The sequence below is a fragment of the Didymella exigua genome (genome assembly GCF_010094145.1).
Source record: "Didymella exigua CBS 183.55 unplaced genomic scaffold M421scaffold_14, whole genome shotgun sequence".
Classification (NCBI taxonomy): Eukaryota; Fungi; Ascomycota; class Dothideomycetes; order Pleosporales; family Didymellaceae; genus Didymella; species Didymella exigua.
This window is the reverse complement of record NW_022984788.1, coordinates 752,122-774,557: the sequence shown is the minus strand read 5'-3', so window position 1 is coordinate 774,557 and position 22,436 is coordinate 752,122. Positions and strand designations below refer to the sequence as shown.

The 22,436-nt window shown below is 51.6% G+C and overlaps 11 protein-coding genes across 11 annotated transcripts; 5 read left to right on the top strand and 6 right to left on the bottom strand.

Moving 5' to 3' along the window:
* Positions 1-54: 54 nt before the first annotated feature.
* Positions 55-756, bottom strand: M421DRAFT_63635 (uncharacterized protein; the record flags this gene model as incomplete). The annotated part of the gene is made up of 1 exon (XM_033596073.1): positions 55-756. A coding segment is annotated over one exon (702 nt), but the record flags the coding sequence as incomplete, so codon positions are not given.
* A 403-nt stretch (positions 757-1,159) lies between these two features.
* Positions 1,160-2,068, bottom strand: M421DRAFT_420989 (uncharacterized protein). Its single transcript, XM_033592674.1, has 4 exons — positions 1,988-2,068; positions 1,659-1,938; positions 1,437-1,586; positions 1,160-1,235 (listed from the first exon to the last, which is right to left on the bottom strand). The coding sequence occupies exons 2-4, from the start codon at positions 1,720-1,722 to the stop codon at positions 1,228-1,230; spliced, it is 222 nt and encodes a 73-aa protein (XP_033448696.1). The 5' UTR covers positions 1,723-1,938; positions 1,988-2,068; the 3' UTR covers positions 1,160-1,227.
* Positions 2,069-3,936: 1,868 nt separating this feature from the next.
* M421DRAFT_101241 (Ribokinase-like protein) lies at positions 3,937-5,020 on the top strand (the record flags this gene model as incomplete). The annotated part of the gene is made up of 3 exons (XM_033586617.1): positions 3,937-4,407; positions 4,461-4,691; positions 4,745-5,020. 3 exons carry the CDS (start codon positions 3,937-3,939, stop codon positions 5,018-5,020), a joined length of 978 nt encoding a protein of 325 aa, XP_033448695.1.
* A 324-nt stretch (positions 5,021-5,344) lies between these two features.
* Positions 5,345-5,710, bottom strand: M421DRAFT_160850 (uncharacterized protein). The gene has a single exon (XM_033587676.1). It carries the CDS (start codon positions 5,603-5,605, stop codon positions 5,420-5,422), a length of 186 nt encoding a protein of 61 aa, XP_033448694.1. The 5' UTR covers positions 5,606-5,710; the 3' UTR covers positions 5,345-5,419.
* Positions 5,711-7,521: 1,811 nt separating this feature from the next.
* M421DRAFT_420984 (ubiquitin-conjugating enzyme) lies at positions 7,522-8,689 on the top strand. The gene is made up of 2 exons (XM_033592673.1): positions 7,522-7,957; positions 8,048-8,689. The coding sequence occupies exons 1-2, from the start codon at positions 7,714-7,716 to the stop codon at positions 8,299-8,301; spliced, it is 498 nt and encodes a 165-aa protein (XP_033448693.1). The 5' UTR covers positions 7,522-7,713; the 3' UTR covers positions 8,302-8,689.
* On the bottom strand, positions 8,373-9,763 carry M421DRAFT_420983 (molybdopterin binding oxidoreductase). Its single transcript, XM_033592672.1, has 2 exons — positions 9,575-9,763; positions 8,373-9,510 (listed from the first exon to the last, which is right to left on the bottom strand). Exon 2 carries the CDS (start codon positions 9,318-9,320, stop codon positions 8,463-8,465), a length of 858 nt encoding a protein of 285 aa, XP_033448692.1. The 5' UTR covers positions 9,321-9,510; positions 9,575-9,763; the 3' UTR covers positions 8,373-8,462.
* Positions 9,764-11,377: 1,614 nt separating this feature from the next.
* M421DRAFT_420982 (NADPH oxidase 4) lies at positions 11,378-13,612 on the bottom strand. The gene is made up of 2 exons (XM_033592671.1): positions 12,122-13,612; positions 11,378-12,074 (listed from the first exon to the last, which is right to left on the bottom strand). Exons 1-2 carry the CDS (start codon positions 13,495-13,497, stop codon positions 11,450-11,452), a joined length of 2,001 nt encoding a protein of 666 aa, XP_033448691.1. The 5' UTR covers positions 13,498-13,612; the 3' UTR covers positions 11,378-11,449.
* Positions 13,613-13,954: 342 nt separating this feature from the next.
* Positions 13,955-15,672, top strand: M421DRAFT_420981 (esterase/lipase). The gene has a single exon (XM_033592670.1). The coding sequence runs from the start codon at positions 14,201-14,203 to the stop codon at positions 15,254-15,256; it is 1,056 nt and encodes a 351-aa protein (XP_033448690.1). The 5' UTR covers positions 13,955-14,200; the 3' UTR covers positions 15,257-15,672.
* A 1,940-nt stretch (positions 15,673-17,612) lies between these two features.
* M421DRAFT_92680 (uncharacterized protein) lies at positions 17,613-18,077 on the bottom strand (the record flags this gene model as incomplete). Its single annotated transcript, XM_033598053.1, has 1 exon — positions 17,613-18,077. One exon carries the CDS (start codon positions 18,075-18,077, stop codon positions 17,613-17,615), a length of 465 nt encoding a protein of 154 aa, XP_033448689.1.
* Positions 18,078-18,683: 606 nt separating this feature from the next.
* Positions 18,684-21,375, top strand: M421DRAFT_160751 (uncharacterized protein). The gene has a single exon (XM_033587675.1). The coding sequence runs from the start codon at positions 18,786-18,788 to the stop codon at positions 21,270-21,272; it is 2,487 nt and encodes an 828-aa protein (XP_033448688.1). The 5' UTR covers positions 18,684-18,785; the 3' UTR covers positions 21,273-21,375.
* On the top strand, positions 21,350-21,764 carry M421DRAFT_160748 (uncharacterized protein). Its single transcript, XM_033587674.1, has one exon. It carries the CDS (start codon positions 21,478-21,480, stop codon positions 21,694-21,696), a length of 219 nt encoding a protein of 72 aa, XP_033448687.1. The 5' UTR covers positions 21,350-21,477; the 3' UTR covers positions 21,697-21,764.
* Positions 21,765-22,436: the final 672 nt, after the last annotated feature.

Sequence of the window (22,436 nt, the reverse complement as noted above, 5' to 3'; positions counted from 1 at the left end):
GAGGCCAGCGTCGTCGTTGCTCCAGCCACTTGGGGTGACTGTGACGAAGCAGCGATGCTTCAATTGCTTGATATCTCGCACCCATGCGTCTTGGACGTTGCCGGAGTCTCCAGCCATAATCAGGCCTGGAGGAAGTGCGACTCCAGAAGCCCCAACGCACGCTATAAGCGTTACCCACTCTCTGTTGCCATCCTCTAAGGCCTGCCGGAAGCGCTTATTGCTGTAGCTTGTCCTGCTGAACACTCGTTTCTGCTTGCCAATCTTCCCAATCATGAAGCCCTTCTCATCCATATTGTATGTGTGCTCAGGCTCTATACCCTTCTCGCTTATTTTGAGCTCTAACATGTCAAAGTACAAGCTGTACTTACTATAGGAATCAGCGGCGTGACGTTCGGAGGCCATGGCGGAGGTCCACTGTGGAGTAAGCGCTTCGTGATGCCGCTGGACGAAGCGTGTAACCCAGGTCTTCCTGACCTTAAATCCGCAGATAATAGAGGCGAAATGTTGAACCATATCGCGCGTAGGCGGAAGGTGCTCTCTGCAGAGTTGATCTATGTAATCGACAAGCTCTAGCTCTTCGTAGGGGGTGAGGTTCTGTTGTTGTTCGATCTTCTGTTGCATGGTGCCGCGAACGCCTCGGTGATATCGCGACAACGTCGAACGATCAACACCATGTGTATCTGCAATTTTTTGGTAGCAAAGTTCACCGCGCGCATTAGCTGCGCGTGTGTCTTTAAGTGCGTCTTCTAAAGTCATCGCGTTGTTGAGTTGTAGTGTTGAGGATATTTCGTTGTTTTGGTGATCGCGTGCGGAACGCGGAACCGTGCGGCACGAGCTCCGGCACGGTAGCACTTTGAAAAATAATAACGTGGTCCACCACCGAGCGAATCACCCCACCGAGCGAATCACTAAATGCAACAATATATCTTTGAACGTGAATAACTCAACACAACAACAAGATATAATAGTGCGCAATAGCTTAAATTAATTGCCTATCTCTACTGTATCTTTCTTGCATGTACGCTTGTTGTGTCCTGTGTTGCCACACCTCCTGCAGCGCGGAATACCCCTGCTGCTAGCACCTGCCTGCACCCTCTCCTCACGCCTCTCTGCCTCAAGTCGAACCTCAGCATCCCCCTGGGTAACTATTACCTCTACCTCTGCCTGTGATAGGGTCCCCCCCTTCTGTATTCGCTTCTTCTTACGCTTTTTACGCTCAGAAGCAGCCTAATTTGCTTGCTCAAGACTATCTATCCTAGCTTCAAGCAACGTGTGTGAGTGTACCTTCAAAGTTGACCCCTTTTTGACCTGCAGCACTATCTTAAGAATAGACTCAGGTGAGGAACTCCTATAGTCCCTTATCCTCTTAAGAATCAGCGTTGTTTAAGCCTCTATTTCCCAGGCGTTGCTTGGTGTTTTAGGCTGCCAAGGGGTACTCCTGGGTAAAGGTGGTGTTGGTGTACGAGGCTTCACTTCAAGCCTTGATAGCACCACCTCTAGGTTATCTAGAACTAAGCTAGTTGCTCTAAAGCTTGATAGGATATTGTCCTTTGAGAAGGCCTGGTTAAATACTAGGGTAAGTGCAGCTAGGAAGGCTTTCTTGTTAATGTGGTTGATATAGCAGTTTGCCAAGACTTAGATCTCCTCCTTGTACGCACGCTTCAGGGGGGCAAAGCAACCCACATCAAGCGGCTGAAGGATGTGTGAGGTGTGAGGGGGCATACAGAGGGTAATGATATTGTTCTCCTCACAAAGATCCTGGAAGGCGAGTGACTTGTGGCTCTTGTGGCCATCAAGAATTAGTAGTCTGTAACCACCTACTTTCTTAACCTCCGTGTGCTTGATAAAGTGCTGTAGCCAGGCAAGCCTAAGCTCATTTGTTGTCTATCCATTATTGCTAACCCCTATTCTCTAATCCCGAGGGTTATGATACCAGGCCTGGTCGTGGTTCTTGGCTTTGAAGATGATGAAGGGTGGGATAACCCACCCTGTGGCGTTGATGGCGGCAATCAACGTCACCCACTCCCTGTTACTAGGCTGAACCCTAAGTGGCTTAAGGCGCCTCTCAGAGGCTGTGACTACCTTCACAGACCCCCCAACGCCTATCTAGAAGCCAGTCTCATCAAAGTTGTACGTGTCTTGATCCAGGATACCATACTTGGCTTTAACGTTGCGTACAAGGTTGAACCAGGGGCTGATAATAGCTGGATTACTGCAGAGGACTCGCTGGTGATCACGGAGTCGAGTCACCTGAGATTTGACCTCAGGCCGGCGTTGGATCAGCCTATAGGCCCAGTTCTCCCCAACCTGGCCACTACTACGCTTAGCTAGTAGCTGGTCAGCCATTCCACGTACGTGGCTAAGCGTAGGGGCAAAGCCTCTAGCGTCAAGCTTCCTTATGTATTGTATAACTGCCTCCTCTTCATGCTTCTGAAGCTTAGATGAGTTAGGGTGGGTATCGCGTTGTGGGGTTCTTCCAGCGCCTTGATGGCTAAGTGTACTTTGAGGAACCCTGTAGATAGCAGCAGCGCGTCGCTGGCTTAGTGACGCGTTAGATTTTATTGCTTGGGTAGCAAGTATAACTCTATCTGCACAGGAAAGTAATTCAAGATCAGGTTGTTGAGCCATTGTAATTAATAGTAGAAAGCGTTGTGGTCTTGGCAGAGTGATTCGCTCGGTGGGGTGATTCGCTCGGTGGTGGACCACGTTAACAGAAGACATCATACAGAGATCATGACCAGATTGTGGTCCATCCTGCTATTTCAGTTCACAGCCAGTCGCTGGGTACTGCTTTAAAATCTATCTATCACGGCTATTTTATGCCTGCAATATCCTGCTTCATGATATCCCACACAAGCTTATTTGCTGACTCTCCCACCTCTTCGAACCCCTTCACGGCCTGTTCCTTCACTTGCTGATCCATATTATCTTCGTGTGCCGCCAGTTTTGTATCGATCGAATTTTGACTTGTGATCGCATTTCGTGAATTTGGCAGTGCTACGGCAATCGTTGGTTAACGACGTCCAACAGGGTCGACTGCTGATGCAAACGTGATGCACGGCTTGTGACGCCACAACGCAAACGTAGAGCTACCATACTTAGAGTGTGCGACCTGGGGCATCACCTTGGAAAAAAATACAGCCCTCTACCTTCCACTCGCTCAGCCTTGACTACTGCGTACACGCGCGCTTGGGCACCATCGCTCATCAAGTCGACTCGGCCCATCTCATCCGTTCGTCAGTAGACACGGCTCTTGGAACAAACACATCAGTCTGCAAAGTTAAATCGCGCACAATGACAACGCCGGACAACCTTCTCGCGCTCGCCGCAGAGCTCGCCAAGCTGGGCGGTGATCTCACCGCGGTTGGCGGCAAGCTTGCAGAAGCAGCAGCTCAGCTCGAGCAAGAGGCAGCGAACCTTGCCGAGGAGCGCGCGAAGCGATGGGGTTTTGAGGTCCAGGTTGCTGTTGGCATCAAGGGCGGGCCAGGTGCAGGGGCCAACAATACGAGTACTATCGAGGTGAAGAAGTGACACCAACACCATGACGGGTCCAGCACATGACCCGACTGTGATACCTGATCTTACGGGAGCGATTCGGATTGCTTGAGTAGGAGAGCGGTCGTAGAGCGATGGTTTCAATCGCCGAGAAGTCTTGACAGCTTGTCACATCATGAGCTGCCGATTTGCGTGACGTCATGCGTGATGAAAATTTACAACCGCGGCCATACCGTAGCCTCCACCGGAGCCCTAAAGACGTGCTTGTGTCTGAGTAACGCGCTCTTGTGGTCGCGATTGTGCAGGAGGCATGGTGTCTATGGTTTTGAAGCGCGAGTATCCGACACATCGGCTACCCTGCCCCGTTCGGTCGACGCTAGTGAAGAATCCCCCAAATTTGTTTGATCATCCCACCTTCACCATTTTCTTCAGGATATCACAATGAGTTCGAAGGCAGTCATCTCAGTCATTGGATCACTCAATGTCGATCTCGTCACCCGCACCTCTCGTATTCCGGTAGCGGGCGAGACACTGACCAGCGAGTCCTTCAACATCGGTTATGGAGGGAAAGGCGCTAACCAGGCTGTCGCGTGCGCGCGCTTGTCTCGGACCCAGCAACAAGCGTCCGAGGGTAAGGCCTCTGATATTGAGGTCCGCATGGTCGGCGCTGTCGGCGACGATGAATTCCATGAGGGCTTCTTGAAAAGCTTGCAAAAGGATGGCTTGAAGACAAATGCGGTCAAGGTCTTGAAGGGGAAGAAGACTGGTGTTGCCGTCATCACAGTTGAGACGAGCACCGGAGAAAACAGGATTATGTTTTGCCCTGGAGCGAACTACGATGTTGAAGTCAAGAATCTGGTCGACGATGACACCAGCGTTGCTTTGTTCCAATTAGAGCTGCCCATGGAAGTCGTACGCTCGAAGTCCATGTCCGATACGATGCACATATGGCTGACTGAGACTAGGTGCTGCATAACATGAAGACTGCCCGCGAAAAGGGTGTGGAGACTATCATCAACCCAGCGCCAGCGATCCCGCTGCCTGCAGAAGCATACGAGGGCCTTGGTCACCTGATCGTTAACGAGACCGAGGCTGCGATCCTTTCTGGCATCGAGAGCCCGACGTCTTGGGACAAAGTTGCAGCTGTCTTCATCTCTCGCGGTGTGCAAAACGTGATCATCACCCTCGGAGGCGAGGTAAGTGGAAGCAACAATGATCTTAGCCACTATTCACTGACGTATGTACACAGGGTGTCTTCTATCAGACCGCTAAGCAACAAGCAGAGTCGAAAAGTGGTCGTGTAGTACCAGCACAGAAAGTCAAGGTTGTCGACACGACAGCGGCCGGTGACACTTTTGCTGGTGCATACACTGTGGCTGTAGCACATTGGAAGTCCATGTCCCGGGGCGCTGGCTTCAATCTCGACGCAGCTATTGCACACGCTAACCGGGCTGCTTCTATGACAGTACAGAAGGCCGGCGCGCAGTCAAGTATTCCTTGGAAAGATGAAGTACCTGAGACATAGAAATATTAATCTTGCGTAAGATGTAATTGATGCAGAGCAGAATTCTTCCACCTCTGTCCTCTTTTGCACTGAACACGCAGAGCTGCGATGGAGTTGAACTCACGGGAAGGCCATTCAAGTCTTCTGAGGATGTCCCAAGTGATGGAGGATCAATGGAGAAGCTTGAATTTAACTCACGTGTACGACGCAACACTGGGATCCGGCCTAATTTAGCACAGTCATGCGTCAGTCACAAGGCGTCAATTTAGAAGTATATGTTAGGTTGCTGAGGTTGCGCCGGCTGAGCATAGAGATGAGCGCCGCCGAAGCCTCCGGCACCAGAACCTACACTTTCCTTGTGAGAATGCATTGTTTCATATTTCCTAGCTGTCTCTCTTTAGTTCTGAGATAGCACATTTGCTAAAAGGTCACCCCGAAGGTTTTATTCAGATACTCCGCAAACTCCAGATATACTTTCAAGGTCGTGTCCAAATGCGTCGGTTGCAAATGAACTGTAGCGTCCGGCTTCAGTACTTCCTTGTGGCTGTTACCCTGGGCCGGCGAGTGCAAGTGTGATCCGACCGGCATCGCGCATCTGTCTCTCATTCAGCCGCCTGTCTTCATTCTTTTTCCTTTATGTCTTCTTTACCGACGTTTCTGTGACCTATAACTTCGCTTCATCACCGGATTTGAACAATAGCCACATGTCGTGGAGGGTGACTGAGCGCCACCGCGCGCTGTTTAGATACATTTGCCGTGCCAGGATATACTCATCATGAACTCCATTAACAGATGCATGTTATAAAGCCAGGTCGGATGTAATGACCTCTGTAACGGGCGGGGTGACTGTAAAAGACGTTGTTGGTGCTTATGTCGCCGAAGTTACTGCATCGAATTCGACCATTGGAGTCCCAGCAACACTGTTGTTCATTTGAAATTGATCCACGGTCATTACTTTTACGCCTGCCCCATGGCAGATCAAGGTCGCAGGAGAAATTAAATCTTCCTTCGCCGACGTACCATTACGAGTCAGCCGGTAGCAGTCGACTTTATTGAGAATTGTCTTCCCGCTTACCACCGAGCTTTTCAGCATTTACCACCTTATGATCCTACATCGTTGGTTTTCCCACTCCAGCTCGAGCAGATACCGCGATACAGAACGATGGCTCGCCTTCGAAGGTCGATTTTTTCTAGAACCAGATAGTCTCATTCGCAATGGCTCAATTCAAAGCACATAGTGTAGAGTCAAAGGGGACACGATCATCCAGATGCCGCATCAGTGATAGAACTACTTGGCCCGGGGTCCAAACACAGCTCAATAGTGCGCGAGAGTCATGATACAGAATGATTTAGGCGTTCGTATCATACCGTAGCTGGCAGAAGCAGCTAAGCGGCACTCCAAGTATACAGGTAGATGCCAGGGTCAGAAATGACTACGCCTATGGTCAGCGTATTGCGGAACCTCTTAGAAGTAAGACGCACCTGCGAATAAACTGCGGATGCCACAATGACAAACGAAGAGCATCAAAAACGCGATCGAGGTCCATGAAGGCATCCTGAAGCTTGTCATTAAGCTATTATATATTCGGAGACTCCTGCCAGTCAATGATATCGATGTGCTCGATATGGGTGTGATTGAAGACAAGTAGGTAAGCTTATCGCGTAACGATCGAGACAGGGTCGGACGGGTCTTCAATATAAATCACTTCCAGACATGGATGATGTCGTCTGAGGCAGCGTCCGTGCTAGTACACGGGAGCTGCAAAGGCCTATGAGGAGTGACTGCCCTGTCACTACCGTGCTCCAACCTGGCACAGGATCTAAGGCAAAGAAAAAAATTCGTTGCCTTGGCGTACTCTTGCGGTTTCCACGAGCGCGAATAAAGACAATACTATGTAGGCGGAGCGCTTTTGAAGAGCTTCCTCGCTCAGCTGTTGTGTCAGCAGTCTTTCGATTCGAGCGGCATCCACAGATGCATGGACATTACTAGCGTGCAACAGAGTCGGTTCTACGCCTTTTGCCAAGTCCTGGGCTGGCCCATCAGTCGACTGCCAGAAGAGACTACAATAATGGTCTGCATCCTCGATCAACTCGCCTACGACGAACGAGATGCAGCGGTGGAGGTGGCTTTAGAGGCCATGGCATACGTTTCGCGGATTATGTGCGTACAAGATTGAAGACTACAATGAAAATGCTCGCGACCAGCAAAATAGCTGTCCGCGAGGTGAGGCAGGTCTTTCCCGGCGAGTCGATTCTGGATCTTGCAGCGGTGTCGTACGGGGATTCTGAGCGGCGATGGGCTTAGAGGGCATCAGAAGACAGAACTTTTTAGCTGATGCCGTGACTATAGTCCACGGATATCAAGCGTAAAGGAAATCGCTGTCTTCTCGCTGAAGGGTTCATCGAGATGTTCGACGCGCACAGAACGCGTTTGGAGCGTCTATGTCATCAGTGGTCAGTGCGTTGGCGTTACCGGTAGTGATCGTTGCCGAGGAGTGCAAGAAGCCGTTCAGCTCGTGGTGCACGCAACCTGAAGCACTCAGACAAAGATCTGAACTTTCATGAATTACGCCTTTCAATACATAAGTCACTCGCATTGATTGCGCATACCAGCATAGCAAACGACAACCTGCATTATCCATCGATCCGCAACCCCGCCTCGAGCAGCAGTCACTGTGCCCGCACCTTACAGCACCGCCAAATAAATCACAACCATGTCGAACCCCGCAGCAAAGCGCCTCTTCAAAGAGTACAAATCGCTCTCTTCCGACCCACCGGAGGGAATCACAGCCGGCCCCGTAACCGAGGATGACATGTTCCTGTGGGAAGCGTTAATCCAAGGGCCAGAGGGCACACCGTTTGAAGGCGGCGTGTTTCCCGCGGAGCTCAAGTTTCCGAAGGACTATCCGCTTGCGCCGCCTAAGATGAAGTTTTTGACAGATATGTGGCATCCCAACGGTACGTACGCCAAGTCACCCCAGGCTTCCAAACCCAGGGCAACGTATAGAGAGTGTATTGGGAGCAAGGAACTAGCGCTGACAAAAGCAGTGTATAACAACGGCGAAGTATGCATATCGATCCTGCACCCGCCCGGCGACGACCCGCTCCAGTACGAGCAAGCGTCCGAGCGGTGGTCGCCGATCCAAAGCGTAGAGAAGATCCTCATCAGCGTGATGAGCATGCTGGCTGAGCCGAACGACGAGAGCCCGGCGAACATCGATGCGGCGAAGATGTGGAGGAACAAGAGGGAGGAGTATGAGAAGGTTGTGCAGCAGAATGTCAAGAAGAGCTTGGGTCTGTAGTAGGCTGAAGACCTCTGGTGCTGGGAAGATAGATTACGATTTACGAGCATAGCATGGGCGGTGTTTGGGATATCAGCAATAGGATAGTGGCGCGTAATGTGAAAGAGATATACCATGCGTCGCTCCCTAAACTATTCCTGCCATCTCTGCAGTCGGTGATGCTAGACCACTTCAATGTCTGACGCCTCGCCCCAAGCGTTATACCCAACGCCTCGGAAGTTCCACTCAACGCTCTTCTGCTGAGTCTGCCCGCTGCTGTCCGTTGCTTTGCTGTAGATTGTCACGTCCTTGCACTTCTCAACCTTGACCTTCGCCTTCCACAAGGCCCAAGCCCACTTCAGATCTGCGTCCTTGTAATCGTGACTCTGGTCCAGCTCTGCATCCACCCATGTCTCGCCTCCATCAGTACTGACTTCGACTTTAGTGATAGGCCCATCAGAGCCGCTAGGCAACGCGTAGCCTTTGATTTCTATCATGCCATTCGCGTCTCGTTCAACCTTTGAACCAGTCTTTGGCACGCCAATGACGCTATTGATAGGCATGTCTTGCAGTGCACCAACTTTGCCCCACCATTGCTCTGCCTTCTCCTTGCAGTCTGCTTCCGGCGGAAGTATCTTATAGTCGTGCTGCTGGTAGTAGCTGTTGCTTTCGCACATTTGGACGGTGATGCGGTCCAGCCATTTCACGCTCCTTGCACCAGCAATACCTGGAGTGACGACCCTGACTGGGGCTCCGTGGTTGGCCGTAAGAGGTTTGTCGTTCATCTGGAGCGCAATGATGATCGAGCTGTTGGGGTCCATGGCTCGTGACAAAGGTATGCTGGCGCCGTAGTATTCGTCGTCCTGAGTTGGCGTCTGGAAGCAGGAAAATGCGACATGTGCGTCTTTCCACTTATCTTGTTCAACTCTAACGCCCGCTTTATCGAGGACGTCTTTGAGTAATGGTCCGGTCCACTTGCAATTCATGACAGCACCATCGAACCAGTCAATGCCAGAAACTTCCTTCAGTTTCGTTCGCATGGTGTGTCGCCTGTTGCCAGCGCATTGTAGTGCGCATATCACGCTCTGTTGAGGAAGCGTTTGCAAGTCTTTGACGTGAAGAGAGAGCTCCTTGTTGACCAAGCCGTATACGCATACTTGGTGTGTAGCGGCGTCCAGGTGTGGAATAGGTCCATGGTTGCGATCATAACCACCTTCTTTCGTAATAAAACTACAGCAAATGTCAGATGTATGCCTCTCTTGCGCTGCTCAAGCTCGAGGCGACTTTAACGGACCTTGAGACAAGCTTGTCAAGCTCCGGCTCCCGATTGAGCGGCTTTTCGACTGAGTATTCGAGCTAGTGGCGTAAGGAGTGCGTTCTACAATAAACAGACTACCTATTACAGTAATTTATATAGCAAAGGCGTCCAAAAAAGGTTGCGTACCTGAACCATAATGTGCGATTTGGGCCTGGCGGCGATGGCGTGATTGACCCAGGGCAAGCTTTGACGAGGGCGATGGTGGGGTATATCTAAACGAGGCGCGGGGTAGTCGCGGCTCTTCTGACGCCTGACTTTGGTCGCGATAAGGCAGGTACGAGAGTCAGGGCGGATAGCTGCGGCTCGAGCTGCACGTGGGTTCCTGTAGGAGTGCCACCGTCGGACATGCAGTCTCGTGTTGGATGCGAAGGGTTTGTGAGGGCGAAAATCGATGACGTTCATCAAAAAGACAATTGCGACATTTCAAGCGGGCCATAGCGTGCTCGATGGACCTAGAACTCTTCGATTTCAATCACAACAGAATCGCAGAGTGCGAATCCGAAGACCATGAACAGCCGGTGGATGCTATCAATGTTGTTCTCGGGTGTGCATGCCTTATTCATCAAACGGGCGAGCGTTCACTTTTGTCGGCGCAGACTGAGGATTATCAGCCACTGCTGCCTCTCTTTTACCTCGTTTTCCCTTTCATGCACTGCCTCATCGAAAGCAAATGGGCCGTCTGGCCACTCTCCGTCTTCCTCTTCTCCGTCTGTATAGTCGACCAGTCATCTTGTTCCTTCGCCTTGCATCTTGATGTCGTCTCATTCGCTTGCTTCCGTCTTGGGTATAGTATATGACCGTGTGCTACTGTGCGGCCGACCCATCATCCAAGCAATGGGGAAGACTATCAGTATCTTAATGGCTATGAACAGCACGAATCACTGCGCGATGAGCGGCAGGCATGGTGTCCACGGCCACGTGTTGCCTTTTCCTTTCCCGACATACCCCAAACTTTGTCCCCATCGTACGAGGAGACAGTCGACTATATTAGGTAGCAAGCTAAAGCTCGCACATACAAAGGGTAGAATTTTGAGCAGCCCCACGAACCACCAATTTGGTTCTGGCATCCCGGACTTTGCCTGGTGTAGTGAGTGTAGCTTGCGCATTCGGGATGTAGATGTGGCACGCCGACGTCGCACATGCGTATGACGAAGAGGGCGAGTACGACGGCATACAGAAAGATAGCCGTGATGAGACGATTTGCGCGAATGTTTGGAGAAACGTTGGGGATACAGCACATCGAGGGAGTAGTTTTCTTCTCTCATGACTCAGAACTCTGCTCGGTCATATACGAAGGAGCCTCAGCTTCAGGTCGTGCTTGAAAGCGAGGCTGCTCTTCCACGACCTTAGGCAACAGAGCTTCGTGTGATGTTCTGTCTGCAAAAGCATCGTTGGGACCATTCACATCGTGGATGGTTATACAACAGTCGATGCGCACATGGGGGATCCATTCCAAGATCAGGGCCAAGGTCATCAAGGCGAGAGTGGGAAATGCAACGATACCGAGATAGGTGAATTCATCACTCATGTTGCAGCTGCAAGCCCAAAGGCATTGAAATGGAAGGGGCTGACAAAAGCTGAGGTACGTTTGTTGTCTTTATAGATCAGGCTTTGTCTGGTAGTGACTGAGAACGAATGACCGGAGGTCTTATCGGGACTAGACAGGGTTGTCGGGGTGGCTTGGACGTAAGCATACCTAGTACGCCTCATTACGATGTGGCCGGAAATCACCACCAAACTTACTTCTTGTGGAATGTCACCGTATGAAAGTAAGGCTTCGTGGGATCAAAGGCTTATGCTGTCATATTACATTCGTGCTATGCGGTACATGGGTATAACGAGAATTATAATCTATCCAAACACTTCAATCATGAAGCGGTACTCGATCTTCCTATCTTCATTGCGCGCCTTCGCATTCATCTGCGAGCATTGATCGGCAATCTGCTGACCGATTACCGGAGGTCCACAGAAGAAAACACCAACGTTGATCTCGTGCTTTTTCTTCGAATTTTTCTCTTTCGACCGCTCGCCCAGTATCTTGCACATGTCTGTATAGTGCTCTTCCATGATCAGAGGAATGTCAGGTCGACCAAAGTGTGTCGGGTTGCAAAGACCGGTGATGGGCGATCTCGGGTGCTCGTCAGTCCTGTGCTTCTCGAGCAGCCAGCGGAAGACATGCTCTGAGATCTGCTTTCGCTTCTGGGTGACGTATGTGCGGATACGGATATCGAGATGCGAGCGGTCAAGCTTGTTGGCGCGAGACACCTCGTTCAAGAGGTCAGAGAACCACAGCAAATTGTTTCTGTCGCGGACCATCCAGTGGAAATCCACGCGCCGATGGTCCTCGTATGGTGAAGGGCCCCTGCCACTTTCATAGCCAGATTCTGTAGAGTTCTCGCCTGACATAGTCCGCTCGAGCTCGTGATGTTGCAGATCAGTCAGGACACCTGAGAAAGGCGTGACGCCGATACCAGCTCTAAATGTCGTTAGCGTGGGACGAATCACAGCTTGGGGTTTGCTTACCCAAAGACCATGCTATAATCATAATCGTAGAAGCGCTGGGCAGGTGCGCCATAGGGCCCGTCAAGACCAACCTTGATTGTCTGCTTCTTCCCAGCCTTCTTGGCTATGTCTCGTAGTTCGTTCGTCCAGTCACCGTCCGCTTTGATGTGCACTTGCATCCTGTTGTTGACGCAGGTTGAGACAGTGAAAGGATGCCATTGCCAGCGTGACAGCTGGGGGACTTGAACGAAAACGTACTGACCAGCTTTATAGTCCCATGGACGCTTATGAGGGACGTTGACAGTAATCATAGTGGTTTCCTCGTCCAGCAGCTCGATTTCGCCGTCGATGGGACGAAATCCCAGGACGACGCGCCAGGTCCGCTCGAAAATAACGAACAGTGTAGGCACTGCAAGCCAGTAGCCAAACATGGGCCACTGCAAGAGGCCAGCCGTACCGTGAGCGATCATAAGCCCAATGATGGGGAACATCAGGAGATGGCCCAGTTGGAAGACTTCATAGCTCCACTTCCGGACTTGCGGCATGCTCATAGCTGTGAGCAGATAAAAGCAACAGATTGCTGTCAGGCCGGTCCAGCCAGGCACGGTCCGTATATAGTCGATGTATGATCTTGGAACGGCATCAGCACCGAGTACGACAGCAACAGCGTCTTGACGATGCGCCATGCTGCCGAAGACGAAAGATCCAGACAGATGCCCGATGGCGTGCAGTGTCGCAAAGGAAATCGCCACAATTGACATCTTGATATGAAAAGATTGGGATAGATCCCAGTTGATGAAGCGTGAGATGAAGTAGAAGCGTCGAAGAAAGGTCGCCAGCCATCGTGACATGGACAGGATGAGAAAGAAGAAAGTCGGGTAGAGCACACCCGCAGATGTCTTGGACACCACAACACCCCAACCGAATGCTGGAGTGTATTCATCATAGGTGAGGTACTTGACGAGCTGCCAAACACCGAAAGCGACCATGAAGGCTGCGACCAGTGTCAAGAACGCGATCTCGGGCCCTTTGACAGCCCAGTAGGCGCGCGCCCGCCTCCAAACTGGCATCTGTTTCCAGTAGTCATCTTCTTTCTTTGCCTCTTTCCGATCTTGCTCCAATGATGGGATGTCCCACTTCTTCACACTCTCTGCAAACTTCGCATCATCAATACGGTCTTCGCTCGTCCCGATAACACTCCGCAGGAATTCGTGTTGGGCTTGTTCTCGTGACTCGTGGTGAAGGTGGTGTGGTTGTGCCTTGGGTGCAATCTCCTTGTGGACTTCGTCGAGCTTGCGCTCAATTTCCCAGTAGTCGATCTTGCCGTTGTTATCGTGGTCCAAATCTTCAATGAATTTCTTGATCTCCGCATCGGTCAGAGTCTGTTGATCAGCCATTGAAGGCAGTGTGGAGCAATATGGGTCAGGTCAATGTGGATGCTACATGTGGCTCAGGTATTTCTTATAACACCTCCATGGCTCATTCACTGGCGTGATAACGCGCTGTGGGCATACGTGCGCCAAGACGAAAACGGTTGGCTCCACATACTGAAACGGCTAGAACGATGCCTTGTGGAAGGTCTCGACGCACGATACCAAGGCGACAAGAGCCTCAAGCCGGAAAAGGTGCCGACGAATGATGCTGGCGGAGCGGAACCAATGCTCTCTGGCAGCACCCTACAAAAGTGGCGGCCAAGAACTCCGCGCCCGTCTGATTCAGGCATTGTAGATGTTCAGTCTCCCGGTCGTCCTGCAGTCGCGTGAACGAGCAAGGCCGCGAGCAACGAGCAAGTCTGCCAAGTCCAATGACATCATCGAGAAATGACCTTTCTTGATACCTATCAAGACAACGATAGCAAAGCCTGCACTCGCTATACCTACCTACTTCCGCCTTACAAGATCTCGCTATCCGTGCACTAAGAACTCTTCGACAGTCAGATCGCAGAGCGCACCACGGCGATCCGAGGAGCCGCTTCTGACGTCATTACCGACTTCTCTGAACCGACGCACTGACACAGTGCACTACCCTAGACCTGAGATGAATTTACCCTGCATGCTCTAACTTGCTCACACCCACCTTTTGGTGCTCTACCTAGAAGCTATGTCCTGCAGCTCAGATGTCCACGAGCACCAGAAGAACTTGCTAAAGACGAACCCGGAAACGGACCAATATACTGCTCACGATGGAGCATCTATCAAAGTCACAGAGCGCGATGACCGAACAATGCTCATGAGCGTTCTCATGAAGGTCGTGCGCCTCTTTCGGAAACAGCTCAACGCAAGCGAACCAAAACATGAAGACGGATCGATCAAGCTTAAGCCGCCAAAGACACGCCTGCGGCCATGTACAGCTACAGAGCGCGCCGTGTGCGACATACGCATCTATGATATAGTACCGCCCCATCAACGGGCAAAGACGCCCGCAAAACGCATCTATTACATCGCCGGAGGAAGTTGGCAGATGGCGCCATCCGGCCAGCATTGGTGGGTGTGCGCACAGCTCACACAAGCGCTACCTGACACCGTCATTTCGATGATTTCAGTCCCACTGGCACCCAACAACTCTGCGTCGAGCTCTTTCCCTTGGTGTTTGAGACTCTATCGCGAGCTGTTGAGGATGGCAGAACAGGCAGGCGAGACGGTCACATTTATGGGAGACTCATCCGGAGCCAACATCGTGCTTTGTCTCGCCATGGAAGCTTTGCGACAGGAGGCTGAAAATCCCGAAATGGAGAGGACCCCACAACCCACTTCTTTGATCAACATATGTCCATCGACCGACATGACGCGCAACAACCCGGATATCGAGAAGCTGCGAAAGTTTGACCCGCTTCTTTCACCTGAGATCATAAAAGCGACAGCAAAAGCATGGTGTGGGAAAGACGTAGACCCTGCAGACCGCATTGTGTCCCCCATCAACGCCGACTTTTCTTTGCTTGCAAAAAGTGGCATTAAGGTGCACGGTGTTACAGCTGGTTACGACGTGCTCAGTCCTGATGGCATCGTCTTCCGCAATCGACTTTCCGAAAATGGCGTAAAAGGAGAGTGGTTACACTGGGAGAAGCAGATGCACTGTTTTGTGTTGACGGCTCCATATCGCCTTCGCGAAGGCAAACAAGCATTGGCCTGGGTGATCGATGTGATTAAGAGGGACTAGTGGTGAGCGATGTGTTTGATTTGAGATACCCCACCTTGACTTCGAGTACTTTGAAGTGCCGACCTGTTTTGATCGCAGCGCGCGAAATCGCAGTACTTTCTGATTGCATTCGGACTGGAGACTGTTGAGAGGCCGATCAGACATTGGGCAGGGTGCAAGCAGTGAGTTATGTACCCGCAAGCTTCATGAACCCCAATAGGCGCAGCGTAAACAAAGGGCTCCCAGCATCTATAACCTAAGACTCTACCCGTCCTTAATGTTCCCCCCTCCCTTCTCGTCAATTACTTCACTGCCGACCATGACGACACTCCAAAGCACAATATCTCCACGTGACGTCTGCCGGCTTCTCGGACTCAGACTCAGACTGGTCCGAGTCTGACTCTAACGTATCATCAGAGTGGTCATCCGTGCTTGAGCTGGATAATGTCAATGACCTCACCTTCAACAAGTCTGACAAGAAGCGCAAGCGTGTAACCACTCCCAACGACTCGCGCCAAGATGACCGTCGACAAGAAGCCTCGCCAAAATGATGCCCAACAGCGGCCAGACGTCCCGCGACGATATAGTCCATTCTTCGATCACTTCAACCGCAACATCCGGAAAATTGTTTAAGCCTACCTGATCTTTGGGCCAACGGAATACTGGGATTAGGGGCCTCTAATTGTCGGTGGTCTTGCCTTTGCTATGTCCGGTCGCCAGGCTCAAGGGGAGCCCCCCATCAGGAGGCCGACCACAAACTACGATCTTTCTAGAGAAGTGCCAGTGAAGTATATAAGCAGGAAATCGAAACTAGATGCGCCTATGGAGGGCACTCGCTGAAACAGACTCGCCCCCTTCGACGTGAAAGATCTTCTGCTGATCTGCACGGGTAACATCTCGTCAGTCATGGGCAGTCACGAGAACTGTTCCTCAAGCTCCTACGTCTTCAATTAGACAAACTGACTCTACACTTCACAGGCGGTTCGTAGTTAGACCAGACCATGAACATCCCGGCTTCAAAAACTATCTTCGACGAAATCCTCTACGCGGGCATTGTTTCCGTCACAGCCCCTGTCAAGCTCCACAACAATGGGTCTGGTGTGCTTGCAAAGTGCATCACAGTGTCACGGGACTTCGGCTCTATCCGTAATGAGGCGGTGATCGCGGGCCAGCGTCTGGCGTACACCCAAGAGAGCATACACCGCTTGCCTTGGGATGAGGAATCACCGACTATCGAGTTCCCGTCTGCTGACCTCGAGCAGGATAATGAGGAGACTTGACGCAGGTTGTACATCGACGTTAGGAACGGCTGTACGTTTGATTGTGCGCAGGAACTGCTTATCAGGCTCCTGTATGAGGCGATTGGCGACGACAGAGGCGACGTCAAGATGACATAGATTGAGAGCGTGTTCGAAGCCATTGATTGATGTTGGATCAACAGAAGGATACAATGTCGGTCGAGCCGAACAGCGTTGATTTATCAACTGCAGTCATTTACAGTAACGAAAATGTCGCTGGGAACTTTCTAACAACTCTGGAAATTCAAAAGTACCACGGCTTGACAGTGGGAGAAAGCAAGGCAACCCTCCATACTTTCTCTGCAATGGTAGTACGCAATTTTCCGGCACAAGATCCTTAAGCCCTGGAAAAGTTTAGCTCAGTATACCTTTCTAATCTCACCACACCACTCCCAAATATATACTGTCGGCCAAGCAATCTCACTCAAACCTACTTCACACACTCGTATTCTGTCTGATTAGCAGGAAGCTTCTTCGCTAAGGTGGTGAACCAAGGTCTTCTGCGTTTATCCGACCATCTAATCAGCTTGTAGTTTGTAACCTCGTTGACACGAATACCAGCGGTCGCCGTCACCGGAACTACTCATCCTAACCACCAAGTATTGTGACGCTAGATGGGTTTAGTTGCGCATCAGTCAAGAGCTGCTCTAACACTTGCCGCGAACAAAACCTCATCAAGCGCTTCTGGTATCGTGACCAGGTATGGCAATTCAGTGTAAGTGAGATCATGAAGCTTCCAAAGCACAGAATATGAGGAACCCGTAGTTAGCGGTAGTTAGGGAGTATGTGCTATCCTATATTTAACGTCTTATCTACAGCTAGGGTTCCTTTTTGAAGAGACATGTTGTGCGCAACTGTTACACGTGCACTAACTGTTGTTGCTCGCGTAGTCATGAGCTCTACAATGTATCCAGCGTAGTCGAGCGGGCTCGGACAGACGAGTAAGGAGAATTGAGGGATACGTTTCGTTGTGAACATATTCATTGCTCGATCATGCTTCATAATCACACGTCTTCACGAGCCAAAACCGTGTTCCCATATGATGCTCAGGACGCTCTAGGGCGTGTGTATAGGAATGGTTAAGCAGTTGTCTTCGACGACAAGGGCTCGGCGAACACATCGTCGCCAGAATCCGCGGTCTCGGGACCCTTGGACAGAGGCTGCTTCGGAGATTTGACGAACTCGCCACTTGCGTTCACCTTGTGCACCATCTTGCTATGTTCGGGCTTGGACACGCCCATCATATGACAGCTCAACGCACCGCTGGGCTGTTGGTGTGACTTGTTAGTGTAGTATCCTGGTTCGGCCGGTGCGGCACGCTTTTGCTTGTCATGCTCATTAGTGACACCAAGGCCCTCGCCCAAGGCTCTACCCGTCCTTTGCCAGTGCACAAGACACTCGGCTTTCTTCGGGTCGCCACGCAAGATGGCGATGTAGTCCTTGTAGGTGATGTGATCCCTTGGCTTGCGTGAGGGGGTCAGGGGAAGAGAGGGGAGTAAATTGGCCTGCTCGATGTTGAATTGGAGGCTAGGCCTACGGTGCATTTTTTAATTTCCGGGGAGATTGGTCAAGTCGGTACATTTGCTTAGTTGTGGGTTCCTTATTGTCGATGTGTTTCTAGGCAGGCAGGGAGAGTATAGGATGCGTGATGAAGCCATTATACCTGCATCCTGGTTTCATATCGCTGCTTCATAGTGAGTGTCCGCGTTTTGCTTGCTGTTTTCCCGCGGTGCCGAAGGTAGAAGACGGTGCCACTTTCACGCACAGTGCTGCTGTCTGCCGCTGTGAACTTGCGAAAGTGAGCTGTGCACAGTGAAGGTGTTTAAGAGATCTTCCACGCGCTACATCAAGATATCGAAGCTGGTCAGAACCTTTGTGTCGTGCGTGCATTTATATGTGAAGACGGGGTGGATTGGGTGGTTCGTTCGCCAGGTATCATCATGATTCAGTTGCTGAACTTGAGAATTAAAGGCCCGTGAAGTCGTAGAGTATTAGTCAGTATTATATGTGGCAGACAATCTTGATATCCTGTGATGTTTGAAAGCAGGAAGTATTGTGTGAGACAGATTGTGGTTCATTCAAGGTTTGGGTGAGATCGACCCATCCGGCCTTGGCAAGACCACGGGAATGGAACGGAAGTCGCGGAGACGGGCCAGGTGTTCGACGAAAACACCAACGCATCCACACCTCGACGCGAGGAATGCCGCTTCTTTGAAGCTGCTCACTATGCCGCCTGACACGGTAGCCCGACCATGGATCATTGGGGCGACCCGTGGGCCGACAATGCCGACGACAAGTCGCCGACAAAGAATGCGGTAACGTCACCGCTGCCGCCAGCGTTCAACTTCGCGCCAGTACCGATAAACGACTTCGTGGACGATGCAGGATGGGGGAACAACGATGACGATGGGTTCGGCGATTGGGCAGCGAGCGATACAAGGAACGGGGCTGCGGATATTGGCAGTTCGGAGACACGAGCTGCAGATGAAGCGCCGGGCAGTGCTGGCTGGGACGCCGTAACGTATGGGCAGAGTGAGGACTGGCCTGAGATCGTGTCGCCTATGCCAAGGGTGCTTGACAAGGTGGACTCGGAAACGAGCGATTCTTCGACAGTCGCTCAGCTTGAGGAAGCTGCCAGCCAGATCGCAGATGAAGATGAGATTGAAGACGAACATGAGTTTGAAGACGAACATGAGACTGGGGACTCTACTCCAACACCACAAGCCGAGGCCGAGGCTTCTGTGCGGTCTTCTACATCGCCGTCTGAAACGAGTCGCAACGAACTGGCTGTCGATTCGCCACGCACATCGGTCGAGGATGAGCGAGCAGTGCAGAATGACGATCTGCCTCAAGAGGCATCGCTCGTTGGTACAAAGTCGAGTGATGCTCCTACCGATACAGGTCTCGATGCCCTGTCGGTAAAGGAGGACACATTTCCGAACGATATAGAGGCGATTGACGGAGCAGAGCCAGCAGCATCTATTACAGATTCCCCTAGGCGCGCCTCCCTGGAGTCGTCAGTCAGATCCGGAGAAACAGAGGGAGACGACAGACGAGATTCGACGATCGCTAGCGCAACGGATCAAGAGACACTACAATCGCACGCTCCATCAATAGGGCTCAGCTGCAACAAAGCTCTCCTGGACCAGTTATTCCCTTTGAGCACAGAAGCAATCAAGCAACTAGAGGAACACGATGATCCGATCTTCGCTACTTCTGCCCGGAAAGCCTGGTACAGGCTGACTCGCAAGCAAACGATGCGTGAGTACAACCACGGCGAGAACGACGATAATTATGTCCGCGTTACGTGGGGGAATTCGAATGTGCGAACCGAGGTCAACAAGGTGGTCAGCCGGTGGGCACGCGAAGATCGCATCTCGGGCACGGGTCCAGGTGCAAGAGCTTCGTTTTACTGGGACACGACAGCACCTGTAGAGGCAAAGCCGCCTTTTGGTCATATGCGTACGCGATCCTCTGTGCCTGCAACAAAAACAGCTCTTCCTGCAAGACAAAGCCTACCGCCTTTGGCGACGAGTCAATCTGCTGCGTTTAACTGGAGCTCGCCAGTATCTGTAGATCCATGGAAGATTGAGAGCCCGGTGCAACGGTCGACTTCCAGCCCCTTGGCCCTAAAGAACCCTACTGTGGCTAAGCTGCAGCGGCAGGAAGGTCGCGCGGTATCTGTAGATCTGGCGCCACGCAGGTCGGACCAGACGACGCCCAAACAAACAGCAACGGTGTCGCATCCGTCGCCTGAAACAAAGGCTGTAGCAAACCTGATCCCACATCCTACGACACAGCTATCTGATGAAGTATCGGAGACTTGGGCGAACTTAGACACTAGTGATAACCCATCGACTTCCACGATTGACGTCGCTGACACCCATGTTGACGACGATGATGACTGGGGTGAGATGGTACAGACGCCTACGTTGCCAACCCCACAGCAACTCGATCCATTTTCACAGCCCTCACCAGCCAGCGATACTCTTCCATCACCAGCGTTGCGCAAACCGAGCCCGCCCGTAGTCACGCCGGTTCAATCGGAGTCGATCGAAGCAATGTTTGCCTCTCCGATCGTACGATTACAGAGCACTATCTCGCCAACATCAGCTCTGTTCAAGGCTAATACCTTTATTCCGCTGCATGCTGAGCAGGGTCCCATCGGCCCTGGTCTCTTGAAACCAGCTAATCGGGCTTCACGTTCGACACCAGAGAAAAAGACTGAGATCAACATATCTACAGCATCAAATGCGAAAAGCGATCCTGCGGCCGTCCAAACCGCAAGCGCGGACGAGAACGAGATTCTGTCCTTCTTAGATGCTTCGGGCTCCATGCCTTCACCGCCTGGGTTCGAGGACGTCACAGTTGCACCTTCGAAGGCTGCGAATCTTACGCCAATCGCACAGCCCACTGCACCTGTTCAAGCATCCACAGACTCATGGGCGGATGCCGACTTCTCCTTCTTCGAGTCTGCACTGCCTACTACAGCACCACAGCAGCCCTCGTATCCTCAGGGCCCGTCTGATCCATTCTCTTTCTTCGATGCTCCAGCGCCGACATCGCAACGTCCTTCATCGCAGTCAGTGTCCCGATCACCTCCTCGCGACACTACGCCACCGCCTTTACAGCCTTTGACCAATGCCACCGGCTCTCTGCAGCGACGAAAGGCGGAGGAGGACCAAGTAATTAATGACATCCTGAGCGGACTGCCGGATCTCAGCTACATGTTGCGGTGAATGTACCATGTACCATGTACCATTAAGCAACCAAAAAAGCACTTGCATTTTGCACAGCATCAAGAACGCAGAATGTCCACACCACATGCGACGATATAGGCGCAGCAGATTCTAGAGAAGTATATACGTACATAGAAACAGCCACACTATCAACATCGTCTTAAACGCGTCAACCCCATGTCACGATTTCGAGAGGAGAAGCCACATGTGTAGAATAACTGCGCTGAGCATGCATCTGATCCTCTCTATGCTCCACTGCGTCGATGCTCGAACGGGTCGGCTCACTGATGTATCGCTTGTACTAGCGTGCACGCATTGGCTACTTCCCCCCGACGTCTACCGCCAGCTTCACTCTCAGATTCGAACAGTCCAGCACGTGGTACTCGCCAACAATCTGTCATCCCATCAAACACCATCAGACTGACCGAAACGACACCGTGATACGATAACATACGACTGCGTCGCCAGTGCGATCTCTGCCACAGAATACAGGTCCTGAAGTGACGGCAAGAACAAAACAAACCTCCAAATTTCAATCGGGAAAAAATTGCACGTCGGGGATCAGGTTACTGAATGAAACTTTTCGTTGATGAAAGGTTGACAAGGCGTCTTGTGTGAGACATCACTATCGGAGTAGAAGTGTATGTACGCAATCAACTCATGGTGTGCAAGAATGTTGAACTCCCGGAGTAGTGCAACGTTGCGAACGTCTTCTTGAGCTTACCATTGCTTTATCTACGGGACACCCATCAGCTCATAATAATGCGCGAACGCATGCCCATTGCTCCATGGCTCTGATCAACTAATGCGTTCATCGAATTCATAGACCGGGGCTTCACAGTCTTGCACACGCCTTCTCCCGCGCGAGTGATTGAAACAGTCGATGAAGCGGTGCTGCATCCGGCGACGCAAACATCGCTGGTTGACGTCGTGGTCCGGAGTAGAAGCTCTTTGGAGAAGGGTCGCTGGACTGAGTCAACACAAGTCCCAGCTCAAGTACTTGGGCCTACTTACGAGCTCGTGGGAGTACTCGACTACTAATGCCATGTTCTGGGTCTCTGATCGCTCTGCGTCCCAACGGATTTATCCACCGGCTGAGTCTCGCGACGCGGTCCACAAATGCGATCTTCTTCCTTCCTTCTTGCTCTTCCCTCAATCCATCGA